The sequence below is a fragment of the Labeo rohita genome, chromosome 15 (assembly GCF_022985175.1).
Source record: "Labeo rohita strain BAU-BD-2019 chromosome 15, IGBB_LRoh.1.0, whole genome shotgun sequence".
NCBI lineage: Eukaryota > Metazoa > Chordata > Actinopteri > Cypriniformes > Cyprinidae > Labeo > Labeo rohita.
The window spans coordinates 29,020,776-29,045,913 of record NC_066883.1 but is presented as its reverse complement, the minus strand read 5'-3'; the positions used below and the strand labels follow the sequence as shown (position 1 = coordinate 29,045,913).

Sequence of the window (25,138 nt, the reverse complement as noted above, 5' to 3'; positions counted from 1 at the left end):
CTCTCCTCTGTTCGGTTTTGTCTCTCTTTTCCTCATGCCACAGCTTCCGCTGTCCTCTCTGTAAAGATTTCCTGCTGAAGTTGAAAGCACCCACAGCTAGAATCTTTTAGACTTTCATGTCCTCTGAATAATTCACAAATATTCTCTGAATAAATCACTCGTTTTGAGGTCAGGAGTTTATTTTTTATGCTCTCGACTATTTCAGAACAATTTCGTTGTTTGTTTAAACACAGAGAGGCATAAACTGCCTCGTGAGAACATTTTGCATAAATTGACTGTAGTGTCTATACAGGAGTTCATGTTAGCATGATGGCGTTCTGTGACTTTAATAAGCACAAGACAGACAGATTAAAAGGATCTCAGAGTCCCAGCATGCTTGCACATTCACTGTGGGACTGAGAAATCTAATTGTGCTCAGTTATTCCTTTTATTCCGCTCCTGCAAGGTTTTGTGATCTGGATTCTGTACAGAATATGAGCCAAGCATAACCATAGCTGATTTTGCATTAAATGAAGATTCAAGAGCTACAGATTATCAGTTAACACCAAGGATATGCAGAGCTTTTTGTTTTACTCAGAAGTTATATCTTTTGACCAAAATGTCCTTCATCATGTCGACAAATAACACGTTCTCGGAGCCACTAGAGACGTGGTTAGCTGCTTGTTAGCATTAGAATCAGAATCAGAACAGCTTTATTGCCAAGTATGCTTACGCATACAAGGAATTTGTTTTGGTGTCAAAGGCTTCCAGTGCACAGAGACGACAACAACAACACAGAGAAAATAAAAGAAGTTGAGATTAAAAAAAATACACATATGTAAATATAAACAGACAAAAATTGCAATATAAGATTTAAGAAAATAAAAAAAATTGTATATACAGTTGTGCTACAGATGATAGAAAAAGAATAGAATAGAATAGAATAGAATAGAGTAGAATAGAATGAGATGCCGGGATGTACTGAGATTTTTATTGCACAATGGGGGGGTGGTCTGAAACATTTAAATGTTCATAAGGTATATTGCCCGAGGGAAGAAACTGTTCTTATGTCTGGCTGTCCTGGTATTTGTGGCTTTGTAGCGCCGACCAGATGGCAAAAGTTCGAAAAGGGGATGACATGGATGTGAGGGATCCAGAGAGATTTTCTGAGCCCTTTTCCTTACTCTGAATGTATACAGTTCTTGAAGGGTGGGCAGGGGAGCACCAATAATCCTCTCGGTGGTCCGAACCATTCTGTGTAATCTTCTGGTGTCTGATTTTGTAGCTGAATTAGTTGCATTACAGTACATAAAATATTACTTACTACGTAATCGGAGTAAGGAGAGATGACTAATAGGACGATGGCGAATGATTTGCCGATCCTGAGCACATCTAATCTTTTCAAATGCGTGGTAAGTACTGCCGCTCTGAAGTATACACAGGTTACATTCACACTGCACGCAAATGTAGCCCAAATCTGATTTTTTCACTCACATGTGGCTACGTTCACACTGCGAGCTTTAGTGCTCAATTCTGCTTTTTGTATTTGTTTTTGTATAGCTGTTTACATTGTTGCTCTAAGACTATGTTCACACAGTAGGCAAATGTGGCCCAAGTCCGATTATTTTACTCACATGTGACTCAGATCTGTTTTTGTCATGACAGTGTGAACAGCACAAACAGCATGGAATCTGATCTTTTCAATTCCGATTTGTGCCACTTCCATATATGGTACTGAATCAGATACAGGTCAGATGTTTTGCAATGCAACCGCACTGTGAACAGTCACACCGGAATTCATGCAACTTTTACGTCACTGTAGATCAACATTCATTGCGATTCTGCGCTCATGGAAGTCACTTTAAAAATTTTACATACCAAAAGTTATCAACACACTTGTGAAAGGTACTCAATGGAAATACAGTGATGTGTCAGAACTCATAAGTATTACATGGAGAACTCTATATACAAGCAAAATGAGGGCTCATATCATAAAAGTTTCAAAACTCTGGTCTCTTCTGTTACATCCTTGTCTTTAATTTTCATATTGCCTGCACATAATTTCGCTGGCTTCTGCGGCAAAATAACCCGATGAATAAATGCGTAATCGCTCACTTTATGTCCTCCATATGACAGCGCGCTAAGCAAGTGTTGCCAGGTCCACAGTTTTTTAGCGCTATTGGGCTACTTTTTCAACGTTTTGCGGGTTGTTTTTCAACTCTGTGGGTTAAAGCGACCCCACTAAAGCAATATTTTGCACCCCTGAACGCGATTGGGTTGGTTTTGGACTAGTTTTGAGAAACAATTAGGCAGACTTTGTTGTGAAAATCTGGCAACCCTGTTTGTATTGTTCTTTTGCACATGCAGCTCAGTTCAGAACCATGATCTGTTCACTGGAAAAAAACAAAAATGTGAACAGCAATGCAAAAAAATCTGATCTGAGCAAAAATCGGAATTGACCGTTCGAAAAACCCGCCCTCCCACATTGACAAATGCATCGGAGCAAAGAGGAAACTGAAAACATGCCGACAGACAAGACAGAGCAGGTTACTTCTGGTATGAAACAAGGTCTCAGCTTTAAAATGTAGACATTTTTTAATAAATTCAACCAATAAATAGCGTTTTTGGCTCTTAAATGTGGCTTTTGGGCGTTTTTGGCTCTTAAATGTGTCTTGACAGATCATGAATGAATGAACATCAGAGCATGTTTTATTTCAGCCACGGAAAGACATCAGTACACACAATGTTTCAAGTTTAAGTCCACTTAAGTTAATCTACTCTCCTTTTTGATTTGGTTGTTGGACAGAATGGCGGATTCAGCATTATGATTGGTCAGATCGCCTGTCATTCAAGCTGTTTGCAAAGGGTTAACTGAGCACTAAAGATCGCAGTGTGAATGTAGCCGCACAGTTCATGTGATCGTGATTCTCTAAAGTGAAAGAAAAAACAATTTCTATGCCTTGCATATTATTAGCGGCTCCCTGTTGCCCAGATTTTTATATATAGTGTAATTACCCAATTATATAATTGTGAAAGAAAGCATTGAAATATATTTTTCCTCCCATCTCGTATTTATTCCCTTAAGGGGTTCCATAGTGCACATAATTTCCTTTACAAACACGGTATTCGGATTCAGACACATCTTTACATTCTAAGCTAATTTACTGCTCAAAATACATTTATTACTATCAATGTTTAAAAAAGATTTGAAAGTTCAAAAGAACATTTTATCAAAAGTCTGATAGAAAGTTCAAAAGATGCATTGATTTGAAATTTGAAAAGAATAGAATCTTTGTAACATTCTGAATGTCTTTTGATCATGTGTCATTGTTAAATAAAAGTGTTATTTAAAATTATAATCATTTTACGGATCTCAAACTGTTGATTGGTAGTGTATTTGTCAGTAAATTGTTGACAAGATGTTAAAGACACGCTGTGAAACAGCTGCATAGTTAAATGCCGAAACTAATCGACCACATGTTCTTTGGACACGTTCAGCTCACGTTGATCCATAGTCTGTTATTGTCTGTGGCTGCTGCTTTTCAAGATAAGATAGGCTTTCATCTTCTTTATTCTTAATAATTTTTAATAATAAGTGTGTGTGATTACTGTGTTATGTTCTTTAGATATAGAATTTGTCTTTATCACAATCTGAAATGTTTCTGCTGTGTTTTATGTAAGCCTGAAGAAAGACTAATTAATTGTCTGAGGCACAGTAAAAGCAAATCTTCACAGATTGTCATAATTTAGCTTCTGTCCAGTTTTTCTATCAGTAAAATAAGCAGAAAACCTTCCACTGATAAAAACACTGATTATGTTTTTCCCCCACAAAGCAGTAAATAGTCAAGCCTGTAATTTGGCTTAGGAGTGGATTGCATTACTGATTTTTCTGAAGCATTTTTGTATTGTTGACCCATAAGCCTCGTTTCGATTTCACACACAAACAGATTCAGATCGCTGCAGTTGGCTGGTGCGGGGGTGGAGCGGGAGTGGAGATGGCGGGTGACTAGCATGGGTCGTGCCAACTATGCTGTGTTTTGTTTTAAAATGAGAGGCCAGTCTCACTTTTTTATTCCTAATGGTCAGTGGTAATGCTTTTTTTGAGGCTGCCAGGCACTGGGAAGACCCTTGCAGCAATTAAAATCGTCTCATGCTGTCAATGGATGTAGACGCCTAGTAGTAAATCATTCTTTCAGACAGAAAGTTTCTTGTAGAGGTTAAGGTGGTGTAAATAACATAAGTTTGTGTGCCAGAAACATGCTTTCTCTTTTTAAAACAAGTTAATACAAATGAACCTATGCCATGTAAGACATCTATGGTAGTGTATATCAAAAGCTTGGTGTCAGTAAGATTTCAAAAATATTTTTGAAAAAAAAAAAAAAAAACAACTCTGTTATGCTCTGCAAGGCTGCATTTGTTTGATCAAAAATGCAGTTAAAACACTAAGGTTGTGAAATATTATTGCAATTTAAAATAAATGTTTTCTATTTAAATATATATTAAAATGTAATTTATTTCTGTGATGCAAAGCTGAATTTTTAGCAGTCATTACACTGTAAAAAACTATTTGTTGAGTCAACTTAAAATAATTTGTAACCTGGCTGCCTTAAAAGTTTAAGTTTAGTCAACTCAAAAAATGTTTATTCAACTTGAAATGTTAAATTATATTAAGTGACAACTTAGATATTTGAGTTGAATCAACTTAAAATTTTAAGGCAGCTGGGTTACTTACCCATCTGTTAAGTTTAGCAAACACAAATATCTAAGTTGTTACTTAGTACAACTTAACATTTCAAGTTGACTAAACTTATTTTAGATGTCTGAACTTAAAATTTTAAGGCAGCAGGGTAACAAATTATTTTAAGCTGACTCAACAAATTGTGTTTTTTATTTTTTACAGTGTACTCCAGTCTTCAGTGTCACATGGTCCTTCCGAAATCGTTCTGTATCATTAGGTTTCTTATCATTAGGTTGTGCTGATTATTTTATTGCATTGCATTTCGTTATTTTTTATTGTTGGAAACTACAATGCATTAAGATGGAAATTGAAACAAAAAGAACAGCATTTATTTGAAATTGAAATATTTTCTAACAATGCAATTTTTTTTTTTTTTTTACGATACTAATTGATTAAATGCATCCTTGCTGATAGTATTAATTTTGGATCACAGTTCACATACACACTGCCGTTCAAAAGATTTTTTTGAAAGATGTTCTTATGCTTCAAGCCTGCATTTATTTGATCAAAAAATCCATAAAAAAACAGTAATATTGGGAAATATTATTTCAACGTAAAATAACTGTTTTCTGTGTGAGTGTATTTTAAAATGTAATTTATTTCTGTGATGCAAAGCTAAATTTTCAGCATCATTACTCCAGTCTTTAGTTTCACATGATCCTTCAGAAATCCTTCTAATATGCTGAATTATTATAAATTTTGAAACATTTTGATAAAGTTGTGAAGCTTAATATTTTGGAATCTGTGATACTTTTTTTTTTAAAGGATTCTTTAATAAATAAAAAGTTTAAAAGAACAGCATTTAAAAAAAAAGTTTGTAAGTCAGTATATTTTTATTCTTACTTTTTTTGAAAAAAATTAATACTTTTATTCACCAAGGTTGTGTTAAATTGCTAAAAAGTGATAGCAAAGACTTATATTGTTAGAAAAGATTTCTACTTTGAATAAATGCTGCTCATTTTAAATTGTATTCATCAAAGAATCTTGAAAATAAAAAATCACAGGTTCCAAAAAAATATTAACCATCACAGCTGTTTCCAGCATTGATTAATAAATCAGCATATATCAGAATGATTTCTGAAGGATCATGTGACACAGAAGACCAAAGTAATGGCTGATAAAAAATCAGGAATAAATTATATTTTAAAATATATTAAAATAGAAACCATTATTTTGAAATGTAATAATACTTCACAATATTACTGTTTTTTGTCTGTATTTTTCAAAAAATGGTAAATACTGTATCTTACTGATCCCAAGCTTTTGAATGGCAGTGTATAAATATTTCCCCTCAAATTAATCTACATTTACATGTGTTTGTGTATTTGTATGTGTATGTTTGCATACCACTTTGTATTTAATCCAGAATATCCTTTAAAACATATAAAAGCAGATATTCTTTGGAAAAAAATCAATAGCAGTATTGTTTGCAATATCAGTGAAGAAAGTAGTAAAGATTTGCTAGCACTGTGACTCAGATAATGAATTCCCTTTTCTTCAGGCTCACATAAAACAATACCATCATTTCAAAATATGATAAAACCAAAATGGATATCTGAAGAACGTAACACTGTGTTCCACACACACACACACACACACACAAGTGCAGAAGATGAAGGACTATCTTATCTTGAAAAACAACTGGCACTGAGATTAATACACCTTCATGAACTCCAAACCTCTGCGACACACAAAGAAACACTCGAACACGTTTTTCAGTCATGCCAGGTGAAGAGGTCTGAGAGCAGCTCTCCTAAAGTATGTAAAAGAATTTATTTCTGTCTTGCCAAGTAGGTAATTCTCTGTGGCGGTCTGCATTGATTTATTCTTCATTTGTCAAACCCCACAGTCTTTTTTTTGTCTTTTCCCACAAAGGACTGGCTTGTGGAGAAAGCAGTATAACATAATGAAGTGTTCAATTACTGCAACAAAGACTTCTGTTTTACATTGGAGTAACACAAACCTTTCTCTCTCACACTCTCTCTATCTTTGTAAAAGCAAGCAAGACCTCACAAATTAAAGTCATGCATCACTCCTGCCTATTGTTTTCTACAGCACAGACAGTCTTTCCTCAGCAGTGTTTTTAGGAACATAGAAAGACTCCCTCAAGAAGCATCAAGCACACAAGCGAACAGTCCTTCTGTGCATACTTAACTTTAGCTCTTGCATATAACAAACCTCAGTACTCAAGACAGTGATAGAGCTGTCTGTAGATGTCAGAGCCATTAAATTGGATGTGTTGTTGTGCAGGTAGCTAGTTGTAAACATGTTGACTAACTTTAATTAGAGATTCTCTGCAAACTGTTGCTTTCTTGTAACTACAATTGGTTCTAAAGAGAAAATGGACTGTGGAAATGTTAAAGGTTCATCCATAAAAGAAAATTAATAGCATTAATAGCATTACGTCACTTGCTCAACAATAGATCCTCTGCAGTGAATGGGTACTCTCAGAATGAGAGTCCAAACAGCTGATAAATATTCATAGTGTTGCTTTCTTGAGTGAAAATTCTTGTCTGAATCAGGAGAGAAATATGCACAGATCAAGCAAAGTTTAAAAACAGTCCAAAACAACTGAATCTGATTGATGTGGTTACAAGTGTTACGAAAAGGTTTTTTTTTTTTTTTTTTTTTTTTTTTTTTTCTTTTTCTACAAACACACAGCTTTTCACTTTACTGACAGCACCCATTCTAGGGCCCAATGAAATCTGCAGTTCAGATTTTCAGTTTCAGTTTTATTTCTACTAAATACTGTTTCTCCATTAATTTTCTGGATTCCAGATTTCATTCATTCATTCAATAAATAAATAATTTTTAAATAGTTTTTCTGGTAAATGTTCCTTAAAAAAGAATGTTTTAATAATAATAGTACTACAACTAATAATAAAATTATTACATTAAGAAAATATATTTCTGTCACAATTTCTTCAAGTTAAACCAGACTTTTATTTTGACAGGTTGCTGTGAAGACTGTGAAGTGTGAAGTTTCTGTTTGTATGTAATATGATGATAGTTTATCTCAAACGAAATGGTAAAATTATTGTGTTTTGACTCTCAGAGCAGTTATATAGAATATGTTTATGTGTATATTGTCCTCATATTTTGAGGCGGCAGAGCCTGAAAACACGCACCCTTCGGTATACATGTAGTAAAAGAAACTGCGCGCCTGCGCATAGCATTCATATTTAAATAGTATTTTTGCGGCTTAATATTCACAGACGCTAGTCCATATCGCGTTTCGATTTAAGCGTACTGATCTACTTTTGATTTATTCATCCAAATTTTGGCAAATTCTGTGACATTCCACATTATACAGTAAATTCCATTTTTATGACTGGATTCTGCGATTCTGTCCGCATTTTGAGCATCACTATAGCGCCCTCTATGGTGAACCTTGGAAGTGTGAACTTTTATGTTGCATTATGAATACATTCAGATATGTTTGGGATAGCATATACGCCCCATTCACACAGGAAGTCACCATCGACGCCTTACGAAGGGTATGTATGAAGTGACGACAGCCAATTACATTTAGCTTGGACTATTCTTGAGCAACGCTGGTGACACGACGCAACGGACCCATGTTTCAGTTCGGCAACACTTGATGTCACTCCATTCACAGTCAACGGGAGCCTGATACACACCTCTTGTGTATTATTTAATTTTTATGACTGGATTCTGCGATTCCGTTCACGTTTTGTGCATCACTATAGCGCCCTCTATGGTGATCCCTGGAAGTGTGAAACACTTTTATGTTGCATTATGAATGCATTCAGACATGTTTGGGATGACATTTGCGCCCCATTCACACAGGGAGTCACCGTCGACGGCTCACAAAGGGCGTGTCTGAAGTGACGACGGCCAATCACATCGACCTTGGACTATTCTCTGGTGTTGTGTGAATGCAATTGGCTAGCGTCTGCACTAGTATATGTGTATAAGGCGATCTGATTGGCTGACGCCTGCTTTGGCGCTTCTGTTACAAGCAACGCCAGTGTCGCGAGGCAACGGACCCATGTTTCAGTTCGGCAACACTTGACGTCACTCCATTCAAAATAAACAAGAGGTGTTAATACCTCGGCCCGTGTTAATGTACCATTACATTCATGTACTCACATAGAGTCCGTTTTTTTTGTTTGAATGCACATGGTTAATCACCTTTGTTAGTGTTTAGCTGGTCAAATCCCTAGTCCAGTTTTGCTGTGTGAAAGCTTTGTGTAAAACTCCAGGGGCTGAATAAATTCTCCTCTTTTTGGCTTCGTTTTCCCATTTTCCTGGCTTCTGAAGATAAGCCGTAGTATGACACCAAACCCAATTACAGCATATTTACTGTAGCCTGCATTAATATTTACACCCTCTGAAGGGATGGTTTTTAATTTCACTTCTGTATATGTCCCGCAGATCCATTTTGATATGAAGCTCTCACATATACTGCTGTTTGGGCCGATCTTAAGGATAGTGCACAGCTTAGGGGGGATGTGAGAGTACATATGCATTGATTATCTGTTTGACACCATGCCAGATTCATTACTCTTTGCAAATAAGAGACAGCATTTGCAGTGCGTGTTCATATTCACAATCAATTAAATGGCACAGGAAGAAGTGTTATTAAGTAAAAGAGATATCAGTCATTCTATTGATCTGTTTAGTTTTGCTGTAATCGCAACTTTGATCTTCTAATGAGATCCAGTAGACGGGCAAATTAATTAAAAATACATTTCTTTTTCTTTTGTTTTTCTCAATTTGGAGATAAACTTGGCATCAATCTACAGTCTTGTAGATCATGTGATGCTCCACGGATGCTCTTTTAGATTGCAGATTTTGGTGTTTACTAATGCAATGCTGTGTTTAATATTAGTTTTAGTAATGGCTGTTCAGATTAATGTGGGCTAGGCAATAATCTATTTTGGTTAGATTTGTTTGGGACAGACCAATGATGAAGTATTTAGAGAAAACTGTATACGTATACAGTCAACGTATTGACCGTGTAGGTAACATCCCATGATCTTTAAAAAGTGCTTGCTTTAAAAACAGTCACATTGAATGAAGGATGAAGACAATGGGTGATCAATTTCAGATGCTTAAACTAAACTAGATCATCTGTTTAATAAAAGCAAGGCTAATCTCGTCCTTGAAATGATTGATGAAAATGTTTGTTGACGTTTTTCGTCATCGATATTGAATACAATGCGAAAAGATATATTTCCTGCTTGAGCAGAAAGAGCTGAACACTGGTAAACTGAGCTAATTAATGCTTTACAAGTGAGTTGATTAGCTCACTCAGATGCATATTATGCAAATGAGAATAATCAACTGCATCCACAACACAAACATAGTATTACATTTGCACAGACAATGAAGCTAATGCACAGAATTACATTTTAGATGTGTCAGTCACATTGCGAATATGCTGCAATATTGTAAACCGTCTCTAAATTAAATACAGAAAAGGTTTTCAGGATGTAATTTGATTTATCTTGCCTAATAGATGTTTAAATTATGTTTTTACAGTATTAAAACTGAAAATTTGTTCTTCTGAAAAGTGTGCTGTGCTATAAGTTAGTTTATTTTATTTTATTTATTTTATTTTAGGATTATTTTATTATCTTGCACATTTGTCAACTACAGTTGTTTTACAAAAATATTAAAACAAAAAAAAAATCGTTTGGTTGAAAATTTGCTGTGCATCAAGTTTTTATTTTATTTTGTTTTTTTTTATAAATTGCACATAGTTGTCAACTAAAGTAGTTTTACAAAAGTATCAAACCTGAAAAATATTTTTTTTTTTGGTTGAAAATTTGCTGTGCTACAAGTATTTATTATTTTATTTTATTTTATTTTATTTTATATTTATCTTGGGCATAGTTGTCAAGTAAAGCTGTCTTACGAAAGTATCAAACCTAATAAAATTTGTTTGGTTAAAAATTTGCTGCGCTAGAATTTTTTTTTATTTTATTTTATTTTATTCCTTACGACGGCGTTTTAGTGCCACCTTAAAAAATAAATAAATGTAAGATTACGAGATTAAACTCGTAATATTTCGAGAATAAACTCGTAATATTTCGAGAATAAACTGTACAAATAAAGTCGAAATGTTACGAAAAAAAGTCGAAATGTTACGAGAAAAAAGTCGAAATGTTACGAGAATAAAGTCGAAATGTTACGAGAATAAAGTTGTTATCGAAATATTTCGATTTATTCTCGGAATTTGCCTCTTTTGTGCAGTCTAAAATGGCGACCAGTGGTCGACTCCACGGATATAGGTGGTTACATCTGTGTGCTATTCGAAGAGGATATGTTGTTTCTCAAGAAACTACATATCGCCGCTTTTCCACTATCAGGCCGAACCGTTCTCTTCGCTTAACCGTTTTCCGGCAGCACGGATACGATTTCATTTCCCACTGTGGTGCTGATAACGGAACTCTTTGGAATGTAAATACAAATGCGTCAGTCGTTGCCTTGGTAACGCAATTGTAATATAAACAGAGATATGGACGATGATCAGATATTTCTGTTTGTGGGACTTCGTTAAATAACAGAAAAAAAGGACACAACTATAAACAACGCAAAAAATAAACAAGGCGATGACAGGTATAACTTTACCAACAAATGCTGAGGGGATGTACATGCCAACGGAGACGGACAGCGTTCTAACAGTGGAAAAACGGCTTATGAGGTTGATGATCAAATAAAGCAATCGACCCTGAAGGAGCTGAACACCGGCACGCTCAGTACTTCAGCCGGGGTCCCAACGCATTGTGGCATATTCATATGATAAACTCAAGCCGTACGGCATTGCAATTAATGGTTGCACTGACAGCTTCAGTCGGTTTGTGTTGTGGATGGAAGCATGCAATACATTCACGTAAAAAATATGACTTTATTTTCGTAATTTTGACTTTATTTCTCAAAATACTACGATTTTAATCTCGTATTACTACGAGTTTATTCTTATTTCGACTTTATTCTCGTAATATTTCGACTTTATTCTCGTAACATTTCGACTTTATTCTCGTAACATTTCGACTTTATTCTCGTTATTTCGACTTTATTCTCGTAACATTTCGACTTTATTCTCGTAGTTTCGAGTTTATTGTCGAAATATTACGAGTTTAATTCGTAATCTTAGATTTTTTTTTTTTTTTTATAACGCACTTTCCTTGCTCCTAGTTGTCAACTAAAGTTGTTTTACAAAACTATTTATAAAAATATATTTTCTGCTCTTTAAGTTTTTATTTTATATTTTATTTTATATTTTATTTTATTTTATTTTATTTTGTTTTGTTTTATTTGATTTTATCTTATTTTAAATCTTGCACATAGTTGTCAACTAAAGTTGTTTTTTCAAAAGTATTACAATTAAAAAAATTGTTTGGTTGAAAATTTGCAATACAATAAGTTTCATTATTTGTTTTATTTCATTTTATTTTATTTTATATCATATCTTGCGCCTAGTTGTCAACTAAAGTTGTTTTACAAAACTATTTATAAAAGTATATTTGCTACGCTTTAAGTTTTTATTTTATTTTATTTTAAATCTTAAATAGTTGTTTAAATTTTAAATAGTTGTCAACTAAAGTTTTTTTTACAAAAGTATTAAAATTGAAAATTTGTTTGGTTGAAAATTTGCTGTGCTGCAAGTTTTTTATTTCATTATTTTATTATATATTTAATTTTATTTTTTTATTTTAATCTTATGATATGATAGTTGTCAATAAAAGTTGTTTTACAAAAGTAAAACACTGTGAAAAGATTATGACAGAATATTTAAATTTAAATTATCTGTTTGTCAAAAGAAAATAGGATTAAAACACTTGCATTTAATGTATTTATTCAATTAATGTTTGAATTGTTTGATTTCACTTAAATATTCAATGTATATTTAGCAGAGTTTTAGAATGAGCAACTGCCTCTTTTTATTCAGAAATATATTTTGAAATAAAATCGGGACATGTTGATCTTTATTTTGAGGTAAATGGAAAAACAGCTTCAGTTGCTTAAAATTATGCTTCACATTTCTTGATAAATGAAACCTTTAGAGACATGTCACATTTGTAAAAATTGCTGGCTGCTGCTGTCAAATGAATAGGGAATAGACATCTTAAATGAAGCAGAGTTGATCATTTCAGACAGTGTAGTAACGAATGATTGGTGGTGATCAGACCTCCTGAGATGAATGCGTGAATATGACAGCTAATCAATTTGTGTTTCGTTTTCTATCAATACTCAGGCCATTCCCTGTAAAACAGCAAATGAAAAGCTGTCACACAGGCACGCTGTACTCAAAAGAGGAGCTCTAGGAGGGTGAGACGCCATCGCAGATGTTACTGAAATGAAGCGTGGCCTGTTGAACTCTAGCCGTCTTGAGTTAATAAGGGCTTGGCTTTTCTTCTGAGAACTCTGACCTCTGTAAAGCTCTTCGCGACTGCCGGAAGCTGCATGTTCGTGTCGTGGCTCTCCGCCGACTGAGAGCGAGACTGTCTTTGACACTGTTGCTATGAATTTAATGCCGATATCTGTGAAACATTAAACGTGACATTTTTGAGATGTAGTGCAGTTTGTTGTAACAGTTCCTCTGTGGCTTTGTGTTAGCAGACGGTCCTCGGCCCTCGCAGAAAGAGATCACCTCCCTCAGAGCCTTCATGCTGCTCTTCCTCAAACAGCTCATACTGAAGGTGAGCAGCATTTCATGTATTCACATATTGTATAACTGGATGATATTTAGCATATGCACACAAATAAAAATACAAATATAATGACTTGACATCTGTCTCCATTCAATCCGATTCTTGAATGCATATTAACTGTAGTTTAGCTGTGGGTTTGCCATAGTAAATACTTTGAATATCAGCCATATCAGAAATATATCTACCAAAATACATTTAATTTTACAGAAAAAGCATGAAAAATGTTAATAAGAGATGATGTCCTAATGTATGCACCCATGCTCATCAGTATACTGTGTATATTGAAATACTTAATTTCATAAAATACCTATTAAAAAACAAACAAACAAACAACAAAAAACGCTGAATATTAAGGAGGACAAATTTAATTAATAATTATTCTTTTTTATATACAGTGGGTACGGAAAGTATTCAGACCCCCTTAAATTTTTCGCTCTTTGTTATATTGCAGCTATTTGCTAAAATCATTTAAGTTCATTTTTTTCCTCGTTAATGTACACACAGCACCCCATATTGACAGAAAAACACAGAATTGTTGACATTTTTGCAGATTTATTAAAAAAGAAAACCTGAAATATCACATGGTCCTAAGTATTCAGACCCTTTGCTGTGACACTCATATATTTAACTCAGGTGCTGTCCATTTCTTCTGATCATCCTTGAGATGGTTCTACACCTTCATTTCAGTCCAGCTGTGTTTGATTATACTGATTGGACTTGATTAGGAAAGCCACACACCTGTCTATATAAGACCTCACAGCTCACAGTGCATGTCAGAGCAAATGAGAATCATGAGGTCAAAGGAACTGCCTGAAAATCTCAGAGACAGAATTTTGGCAAGGCACAGATCTGGCCATGGTTACAAAAAAATTTCTGCTGCACTTAAGGTTCCTAAGAGCACAGTGGACTCCATAATCCTTAAATGGAAGACGTTTGGGACAACCAGAACCTTTCTTAGAGCTGGCCGTCCGGCCAAACTGAGCTATCGGGGGAGAAGAGCCTTGGTGAGAGAGGTAAAGAAGAACCCAAAGATCACTGTGGCTGAGCTCCAGAGATGCAGTCGGGAGATGGGAGAAAGTTGTAGAAAGTCAACCATCACTGCAGCCCTCCACCAGTCGGGGCTTTATGGCAGAGTGGCCTGACGGAAGCCTCTCCTCAGTGCAAGTCACATGAAAGCCCACATGGAGTTTGCTAAAAAACACCTGAAGGACTCCAAGATGGTGAGAAATAAGATTCTCTGGTCTGATGAGACCAAGATAGAACTTTTTGGCCTTAATTCTAAGCGGTATGTGTGGAGAAAACCAGGCACTGCTCATCACCTGTCCAATACAGTCCCAACAGTGAAGCATGGTGGTGGCAGCATCATGCTGTGGGGGTGTTTTTCAGCTGCAGGGACAGGACGACTGGTTGCAATCGAGGGAAAGATGAATGCGGCCAAGTACAGGGATATCCTGGACGAAAACCTTCTCCAGAGTGCTCAGGACCTCAGACTGGGCCGAAGGTTTACCTTCCAACAAGACAATGACCCTAAGTACACAGCTAAAATAACGAAGGAGTGGCTTCACAACAACTCTGTGACTGCTCTTGAATGGCCCAGCCAGAGCCCTGACTTCAACCCAATTGAGCATCTCTGGAGAGACCTAAAAATGGCTGTCCACCAACGTTTACCATCCAACCTGACAGAACTGGAGAGGATCTGCAAGGAGGAATGGCAGAGGATCCCCAAATCCAGGTGTGAAAAACTTGCAAAGGGTCTGAATACTTAGGACCATGTGATATTTCAGTTTTTCTTTTTTAATAAATCTGCAAAAATGTCAACAATTCTGTGTTTTTCTGTCAATATGGGGTGCTGTGTGTACATTAATGAGGAAAAAAATTAACTTAAATGATTTTAGCAAATGGCTGCAATATAACAAAGAGTGAAAAATTTAAGGGGGTCTGAATACTTTCCGTACCCACCGTATATATATATATATATATATATATATATAATTAAAATATGTAAAAAACACACACACATATATATATATATTTTTTTTTTACATATTTTAATTACAATTAATAATTAGTCATTTTTGTTGTTAAAATACTGTATGTTAAAAACTTATGTTAAAATAATAATGAGAAGTTAATTTTTTTTTTTTTATAAAATAAAGTATTTCAATTACAATTTTGTTGAAATACATTTGGGAAGGTTATTTGCTACTAAATATATTTAAGGCAAAAATGTTATTAAAAATGATCAAAAAATGAAAAGAAATGGGAGCTAGGTTACAGGACGTGAGATATGAACTTCTACTTAAACTTATACATTCATATACTGTAACTTTTGTGATACCAACAGTGAATTAACTTTTAACTGTGTGCCTGTCACAAATACACACATGTTGATTTATCAAAGTATTGAGAACCACAGCTCTAGGGCTGTTGTTGCTTTGGCAGGTTTTCATTCTCATTCACCAGCCCCAGCTGTTTACAATTTTCTAACAGGACCGTAGAAAGAAGTGTACACTTGTTCAGACCAGTGCTAACATATCAAGAAATCTGTCAGGTGGCCAAGGCACAAGCAAACAACAATTAGCTCTCAAGCTGCCTGTGCTCTCGCAGTAATAGGAAACGTGTGCATTCATCAGCATCGCTACAAGCAGACAGTTCACGCTGCTTTCCTAATAATAAGAGACAGCTTGTAAAAGTCAGGACCCAAATTCGCTGTGAACAGTAATTTCAGCAAACACAAACAGCCTCAATGTATTGTTATTTTATGGGTTTTCTTTTTCTATCTATTTATATTTCATAGTCTGTCAGCATCCTGATGGCAGTCGCAGCTTATAAGTGCAGTTGGGTGTTTAGCAACAGCATATTGCAAAAGTAGCATTGCTCAGAATTTTGTTATCCTTTTTTATTTGTCAGGACCGAGGCGTTAAAGAAGATGAGCTTCAAAGCATTCTCAACTACCTGCTGACCATGCATGAGGTGAGTCTTTACCATATTACAGTTTCCCTCTTAGCAGATCCTTTGAATCTGACATATATCTGTTTTAGAAGAGTTCATTTTTTTAAGTTTCTAAATAGGCCTAATTTCATGCCACTTAGGGATATTTGACTGTCAAAATTTCAACTCTGTGACTTCCTTTTGCACTCAACCTTCAGTAATTTTGATGTAGATTATAGTATTAGACTACACATTTCTGAAGATCAAGCTTCAGGCTTACATCTGATATCCTATCTAAGAAAAAGTCACATACCCACATTTTGAATATATATATATATATATATACTCAGGGTCGGAAAACCAGTCAGTATCTGGTGTGACCACCATTTGCCTCACGCAGTGCAACACATCTCCTTTGCATAGAGTTGATCAGGTTGTTGAATGTGGCCTGTGGAATGTTGGTCCACTCCTCTTCAATGGCTATGCGAAGTTGCTGGATATTGGCAGGAACTAGAACACGCTGTCATATACGCTGATCCAGAGCATCCCAAACATGCTCAGTGGGTGACATGTCCGGTGAGTATGCTGGCCATGCAAGAACTGGGATGTTTTCAGCTTCCAGGAATTTTGTACAGATCCTTGCAACATGGGGCTGTCCATTATCATGCTGCAACCTGAGGTGGTGGTCATGGATGAATGGCCCAACAATGGGCCTTAGGATCTCGTCACAGTATCGCTGTGCATTCAAAATGCCATCAATAAAATGCACCTGTGTTCGTTGTCCATAACATATGCCTGCCCATACCGTAACCTCACCGCCACCATGGGCCACTCGATCCACAACGTTGACATCAGCAAACCACTCACCCACACAACACCATACACGCTGTCTGCCATCTGCCCTGTACAGTGAAAACTGGTATTCATCCGTGAAGAGAACACCTCTCCAAAGTGCCAGACGCTGAGCATTTGCCCACTCAAGTCGGTTATGACGACGAACTGTAGTCAGGTCGAGACCCTGATGAGGACGATGAGCATGCAGACGAGCTTCCCTGAGATGTTTTCTGACAGTTTGTGCAGAAATTCTTTGGTTATGCAAACCGATTGTTGCAGCAGCTGTCCGGGTGGCTGATCTCAGACGATCTTGGAGGTGAAGATGCTGGATGTGGAGGTCCTGGGCTGGTGTGGTTACACGTGGTCTGCGGTTGTGAGGTCGGTTGGATGTACTGCCAAATTCTCTTAAAGACCTTTGGAGACGGCTTATGGTAGAGAAATGAACATTCAATTCACAGGCAACAGCTCTGGTGGACATTCCTGCAGTCAGCATGCCAGCTGCATGCTCTGTCAAAACTTGCAACATCTGTGGCATTGTGCTGTGTGATAAAACTGCACATTATAGAGTGGCCTTTTAGTGTGGCCAGCCTAAAGCACACCTGTGCAATAATCATGTTGTCTAATCAGCACCTTGATATGCCACACCTGTGAGGTGGATGGATTATCTCGGCAAAGGAGAAGTGCTCGCTAACCCAGATTTAGACAGATTTGTGAACAATATTTGAGAGAAATGGGCCTGTTGTGTACATAGAAAAAGTCTTCGATCTTTGAGTTCAGCTCATGAAAAATGGGGGCAAAAACAAAAGTGTTGCGTTTATAATTTTGGTCAGTGTATACATTCTTTATATATTCTCAGAACAGCAACAATAGAATACAAGTCTTTACTGTAACTTTTTTACGATCGATTTTCCCCACAAGGAGTGTAAATGCCCCGGATATCGAGTGAAATCCATCCTTCAGTGACTGCAGCGTCCTGACAAGCACAGACATGTTTACATCCCGCCAGAATGGCATCTAGTGTTTCTTGTCTCTGCCGTTTGTAAGCTCTTTCAGTAGCTGTGGTCTACTGAAAGCCTCAAATGGCATCAAGGCTGAGGTGGAGAGAACAAAGACGCTGGTCTTTAGGAAGTTTTATTCATCCTTAGGCATCTTCCCATTGTTTTCTCTTCTTCTAATTGCTAGTAAAACAGAAGACTTACATCGCTTCTCTTGTTGCCCTATGATTAAAATTACAACCAAAAACCACGCATGAGGCATCATATCAGTATTTTATTTTCCTGAGTTATGTTTTGGCAAATAAATAGCGCCAGTAGCTCACCGAAATAATTGCGCCCCCCCATAGTCCAAAATATGTATAAAACAATGTGGATTTTTTTAAACAACGTAAATCTTTCATGGGTTTTCTATTACTTATTTCAGTAAAAGCCTGTCCGAACTTTTAACTTTACTTCAGGAGTTCAACACAGGTTTGCATTAAATGCTTATGTGTTTTATTCTGTTCAGGATGAGAACCTCCATGATGTTCTTCAGCTGCTGGTGGCCCTCATGTCTGAGCACCCTGCCTCCATGATTCCTGCATTTGACAAGAGGAACGGCATCCGGTGAGATCCGAGTTCACACCACACACACACAGTCAAATTTCATTATATTTCATCTTGTCTCCGCTGATGGAGTTTGCCTACATGATACAATCATGAATTATTCACAAGACCCGACATAGGAATTGCAATGATATTTTCATATTTATTTATTTTTTTCTGACAAGCAGGATAAAGCTCACACCCTGCATGTCAAGCTAATGAAATATAGATGGATTTGATAGAGTTATTTGCTTTTTGAAGTTTTTGGGTTTGGCTCAAAATAACAGATATGACTTTGATGAACAGCTTCTTGGTGATTTACACAATGCCATTTCCTCTTGAGTATTACTTATTATTGTCTGCCAGTTTCAAAATTTTTCATGAATTGAAAAAGAAAATGTTTGGCACTTTCCCGCTGCTTCTTTGTTTTTGACATAGCATTTAGTGAATTAAAATATTTCTCTTTTTAGTCATTTAATTTCAATCCTTTTCAGGGTGGTGTACAAACTACTGGCTTCCAAGAGTGAAAGCATCCGAGTTCAGGCTCTGAAAGTCCTGGCATATTTCCTCAAACACTTAGGACACAAGTGAGTGCATCCATTCTTCTCTTTCCCAAAGACATTTTCACAACGAAGACTTCCAAGAGTCATTATTTTCTTTCTCATGTGTATCCGACAAGGTGAAATTTGTGGTTGCATAAGGACAGAGTCCTCATCAGTAATGTATTTATGAAATTTTAAAGGAGAACTCCACTTCCTTATCATCCAAGATGTGTCTTTCTGTCTTCACTCGTGAAGAAATTATGGTTTTTGAAGAAAACATTTTTCTCCATATAATGGACTTCATTGGTGCCCCGATTTTGAACTTCCGAGTTTTTCGCCATACTCAGTACACAGACGATGAACTTACACCTGATTCATAGCAGTGATGGGAAGTTCAGATCATTTTACCGACTCAGACCTTTGAGTCTTGTTTAACAAAATGAACGAATATTTTTTCAAATCATTTAGTTAATTTTAGCGAAATATAATTAAAATGTTACGTGTTACTTCCCTAACACATCTACTGCTTACACAAATGTTGATCACACTACAAACAATACAAAACTATAATGCTATAAGAAACAGAAAAGATTAATTCAATGTTTACCTGGGTCTTTAGTCTATGATTAGACCACCTCACCTCTTATCTGACAAGTTTTCGGGTTTGAATCATTCGTTCATCATGTGACAGCCCCATAAGATGAACGAACGACTCGAAAAACCCGAAGTCTCGAAACAGGTGAACTAATTCCAGTACAGAATAGGATGTTGTGCATGCACGACTGAACGAATCACTCCCCCGAGATGACTCGTTCTTCCCAAGTCACATTGAAGATTCAAAATGAAAGAACGACCCATTACTAATTTGTAGCATCATGGACATGCATCCCAGAGCCTGTGCTACACAAGCATTTGTGCTTAAAAAGTATATACATTTTTATTTTTCAAAAAAAATAACAGATCGTTTTGCTAGATAAGACCCTTCTTCCTCGGCTGGGATTGTTTAGAGCCCTTTGAAGCTGCATTTAAACTACATTTTAGAAGTTCAAAATCGTGGCACCAACAAAGTCCATTATATGGAGAAAAATCCTGAAATGCTTTTCTCAAAATTAGTTAATTAGTTATGAAGAAATACCGTAATTAAAATAAATAATTTAAAGCAGTTAACAGACTGGCCCCGCCCCCAGACCCATATGTCATATTATATTTCATATAGTTGACTGTTGACAAATATGATGCAGGGCAACAACTCCACAAATGCAGTCATGCCCTAAATTTCAAGATATTGGTGCAAAAAAATACCCCTGTATGTGTTTTATCACATATCTCACGAGATCAAACGGGCAGCAAGAGCAATATGAGAAGTGCTTATTTTGTCCCGCACTATCACGAGCTGAAATGTACTTTTATACAACAGTTTAACAAATAAGAAGTTGATGTTGTGTTATATTTTAAACATAATATTATGTGTCATGTTTTGCTCAATTTTGCAGAGAACATATTACCTTTGAAGCCACAGCAGAATTGTTGCGCATCTCTGACCAACACAGCAGTGTTTAGTTTCTGAATGAATCCGCATTTTGAATGAATCATATGAACCAATGATTCAAAAGCCCATTTATTAAAAGATCCATTTACTTAACTCCTGAATGAATCAGCTGTTTAAACAAATCTAATGGATGAATGGATGAATGAATGACTCATAAAGACATTTACGGCCACCTGCTGGCAGATTTAGTGTCTTATTTAGTATCATTTCATTAAAAAAAAATAATAATAATAAAAATAAAAACATTATACAGTAAAAAAGGGATAGTTCAACCAAAAAAGTTTACATCCTGTCATCATTTACTCACCCTCATGTCGTTTCAAACCTTTCTTTTGTGGAACATGAATGAAAGTATTTTGAAGACTGTTGGTAACAAAGCTGTTTTGGTTACCAATGACTTTCATTGTATGAACAAAAAATACTGAGATGTTTCTCAAATTATCTTCTCTTATGTTCCATAACACATTTACATTAGGCCATTGCAGCCTAAATGTTTACGTGTAATAAATTCTTTGTTGAATCAATTTTTTTCACAGTCAATTTTATTTTGCAGTGAACTAGATTAATTATCAAAACATCATGTAATTAATGTAAAAAATTAATTAGATAAAAAAATGTAATTGACTGACAGCCCTAGTGTATTTATATTGTGAATAAAAGTGAGACATCAACACAACTGAGATGTTAAAGTGAAATGCCCAGAAAGGTAAGACATTGTTAAAATAGTCCATGTGACATCAGTGGTTCAACCTTAATTTTATGAAGCTACAAAAATACATTTTGTGCACAAAGAAAGCAAAAATAACAACTTTCTTCTCTTCTGTGTCAGTCACCACCGTTCAAATCTTTTTTGCTTGATACGCTTCTACCATTGCACACTGTATATTGTTAAACTTACACTGTATTTATATCTGAATATATATATGTGTGTGCATTAGTGTGAGGGTAAGTGTATGCGTAATGCCATTTCCCTTAAATGAACACTTAAAAAAATATAAAGGCCATCTGAGCTGTTTTTAGAGCACTGACATTTGCAAACTTGTACTGCCGTTAGCCTAGAGTGCACATAAAATCCACAATTGCTTTTTGTCATTATTAGCGTATCCATCGTTGAGTGGTTACCATCCCGCATGCTCACAGGCGCTTTAAAACATACTCTTTTCTCGTTGTCATTTCACTGTACAGTCCCCATTTGTCTGTACCTGCTGTTGGGCAGGACTGCATTTAGGAGGCTTAGAATCCTGACAGTAGCTCAGCATGATGTGCTGCTGGATAGTTTGTGATGGTGAAAGTCACAGCTCTCCCAGTACGAGACCGCAGAGGTGGCTGCTTCGTTATTCTGTGGGAAAAACTGAAGGTACCTGACACCATGCAAAAGGTGCCAAGCTCAGTCGCCATCAAGGCCTGTTCCTGCTAGCTTGACGTTAGCTGTAAGGTGAATGAAAGTTTGCATTCTAACTACAGTATGTTTTCTATGTGTGTGTGGTTTGTCACAGGAGGAAGGTGGAAATAATGCACACAAATAGTCTCTTCACACTTCTTGGAGAACGACTCATGCTGCACTCCAACACTCTGTCGATAACTACATACAACACGTTATATGAGGTAATATGAAGTGGTTATTTGTGTCTTGGATCTCAATATAGCATTGCAGTTGTGCAGAAACATTCAGGTTAATACAAAAAAAATAATATACAACACTAAACAGCACCAAACAGGAAATAACTGTATAAAATCGGATTATATAAAAGTAAATTGTGTATATATAGAAGTAAATCAAAACATATTTTTTGAAATCTGAATATATACATGTAAATCAGAATATATAGTTGTAAGTCTGATACAGTAGAAGTTAATCAGAATATTTATTTATAAATCAGATATTTGCGTTTATATATTCAAGATTTATATATACATTCCAGTTTAGAATTATATAGTTACTCAATTTACATTTATTTATTCAAACTTATAACTATATTTTCGCGTTTACTTCTGTTTACTAAACTTTAAAATATATATTCCGATTTACTTTTATACATATATTCATGATGTATGTTTTTATATTCAGTTTTGGATCTATATATTGAGATTTATATCTATATATTGCAATATATATTTATATATTCAGACTCATATCTACATATTGCTATTTAAATGTATATATTCAGAATTATAACTGTATATTCAGATTAACTATTATTCGTGATTTACATTTATATATTAAGATTTTTAACTTTATATTCTGATTTATAAATAAATATTCTGATTTACTTCTATATATGCAGTCTCACAACTATACAGTATATTCTGATTTACATTTATATATTCTGATTTATAAATAATCTGATTTACTTCTATATATTCAGTCTTACAACTATATATTTTGATTTACATTTATACATTCTGATTTACTTCTATATTTAGTCTCACAGCTATATATTCTGATTTACATTTATATATTCTGATTTATGTATTAATATTCTGATTTACTTCTGTATATTCAGTCTCACAACTATATATTCTGATTTACATTCATATATTTTATTATATTTTTATTATATTATCATATTATTTTTATTATATTATTCTAATATATACACTAATGGTGAAAAATTAAAATAAGTACGATTTTTAAATGTTTTTGAAAGAAGTCTCGTATGCTCACCAAGATTGCATTTATCTAATCAAAGATACAGTAAAGAGTAATATTGTCATACTTTATTACAAATTTTTTTTTTAATATATTGTAAAATGTAATTTATTCCTGTGATGGCAAAGCTGAATTTTCAGCAGGCAGTCTTTAGTATCACTGTTCAATATTTATTATTCAATATTTTTGTGGGAACCGTGATGCATTTTTAATGATTCTTTGATAAATAGAAAGTTTTGTAACATTGTAAATGTCTTAACTTGGTTGTTTCCTAACTTTTTGTAGCATGGTAAAAAAAAAAAAATAGCACCACAACATGCTGTTTCTAGCTAGCAGTTAACAGCAAGACTCAGTTTAGTCTAACTTTTTACTATTTACTCAGTTCCATTATGTTTCCACTGCACAAAATATTTGAGTAGAGTTTGCAAATTGTAATCCGTCTTCATAATTGATACTTAATCTATTCCTGCAGTGTTTCATATTAATTAAATTTCATTATGATTTATGCCGTATATACAGTACTTGTTTCCATGCATCTCATCTGATTCGTTTCCTGTCTAGATTTTGACAGAGCAGGTTTGCACACAGGTCGTCCACAAGCCACACAATGAGCCCGACTCTACTGTGAAGATCCAGAACCCAAGTAATTCTTTCTGTCAGCTCATTTATTTTATTTGTGGCCCGGTGCTAATACACTCACTGTCATCCATGGAAGTTAAAAGTTTACTAGGGAATGATTAAACGTCTGCTTCTGCACATAGACTTCAGCTAGAGATGCCGTTTCATTTATGTCAGTTAGTAAGCCTGCATGCTCATTGGTCCACATCTCTGCCAATCAAGCAGAACTCTGCTTTGATTTGCTGAATGATTAATGCATGTTCTTCTGTTGGTTCTCAGTGATTCTAAAGGTGGTGGCCACACTGTTAAAGAACTCCACGCCCAGTGCCGACCTGATGGAGGTGCGGCGTCTCTTCCTGTCTGACATGATCAAGCTCTTCAGTAACAGCCGTGAGAACAGACGGTGAGGTTCTCTTCCTTTTGCGCCCCATCCCCCATGACAGCAATTAACCGCCTGGTGAACGGATCAGAAAAGAGAGCGGAAAAAAGAGTGACGTTCTCCCTTGTTGTTGTGTTTAATGGGCGCCCCCGTGACGCTTAATAATCCTCGGATTCTCGCAGTGTTTCTCTCGCAGCAGATGTTCCAGTGACACATTCGCGTCCACACCAATTTCGCTGCTGTCCTATGGCTGTTGGTTTTCTTTTCTTCTCTCCAACGCCTGCTCCTCTGCGCCGTCACAAGTCTGGCAGTCAATCAGCCGCCCAGTGTGTGCTGAAATCTCAATTGGCTGTTATTATTACGTTTCATCATCTCCATCATTAAGTTCTACAGTGAGCCACTCAGAACTGAAAGGAAGAAGCTTTTTAGACTAGATGAGTGCTTTCCAGAGTGCTTTCTTAAAACATCTGTAAACAGTGTCTGGTAACTAGACCACACATTTATCTTCTACATTAATGAAACAGTTTATCTGAAATGAAAATTGCATCATTATTTACTCATCCTCATGACGGCTTTCTTTCTTTGGTGAAATGCTAAAGAAATTATTATGAAGACTGTGCTGCATACTGTTCTCTGTGCAATTACAGTGAATAG

At 35.6% G+C, this 25,138-nt stretch overlaps 1 protein-coding gene across 1 annotated transcript in view; it reads left to right on the top strand.

The window, feature by feature from the left end:
- nbeab (neurobeachin b) overlaps window positions 1-25,138 on the top strand; it is a 366,342-nt gene that overhangs the window by 122,232 nt on the left and 218,972 nt on the right. Inside the window, exons 14-20 of the mRNA XM_051129640.1 lie at window positions 13,310-13,389; window positions 16,312-16,374; window positions 18,670-18,767; window positions 19,241-19,333; window positions 22,334-22,442; window positions 24,049-24,130; window positions 24,385-24,508. Of these exons, the coding sequence (XP_050985597.1) occupies window positions 13,310-13,389; window positions 16,312-16,374; window positions 18,670-18,767; window positions 19,241-19,333; window positions 22,334-22,442; window positions 24,049-24,130; window positions 24,385-24,508 (649 nt within the window). The remainder of the gene's footprint in view (window positions 1-13,309; window positions 13,390-16,311; window positions 16,375-18,669; window positions 18,768-19,240; window positions 19,334-22,333; window positions 22,443-24,048; window positions 24,131-24,384; window positions 24,509-25,138) is intronic.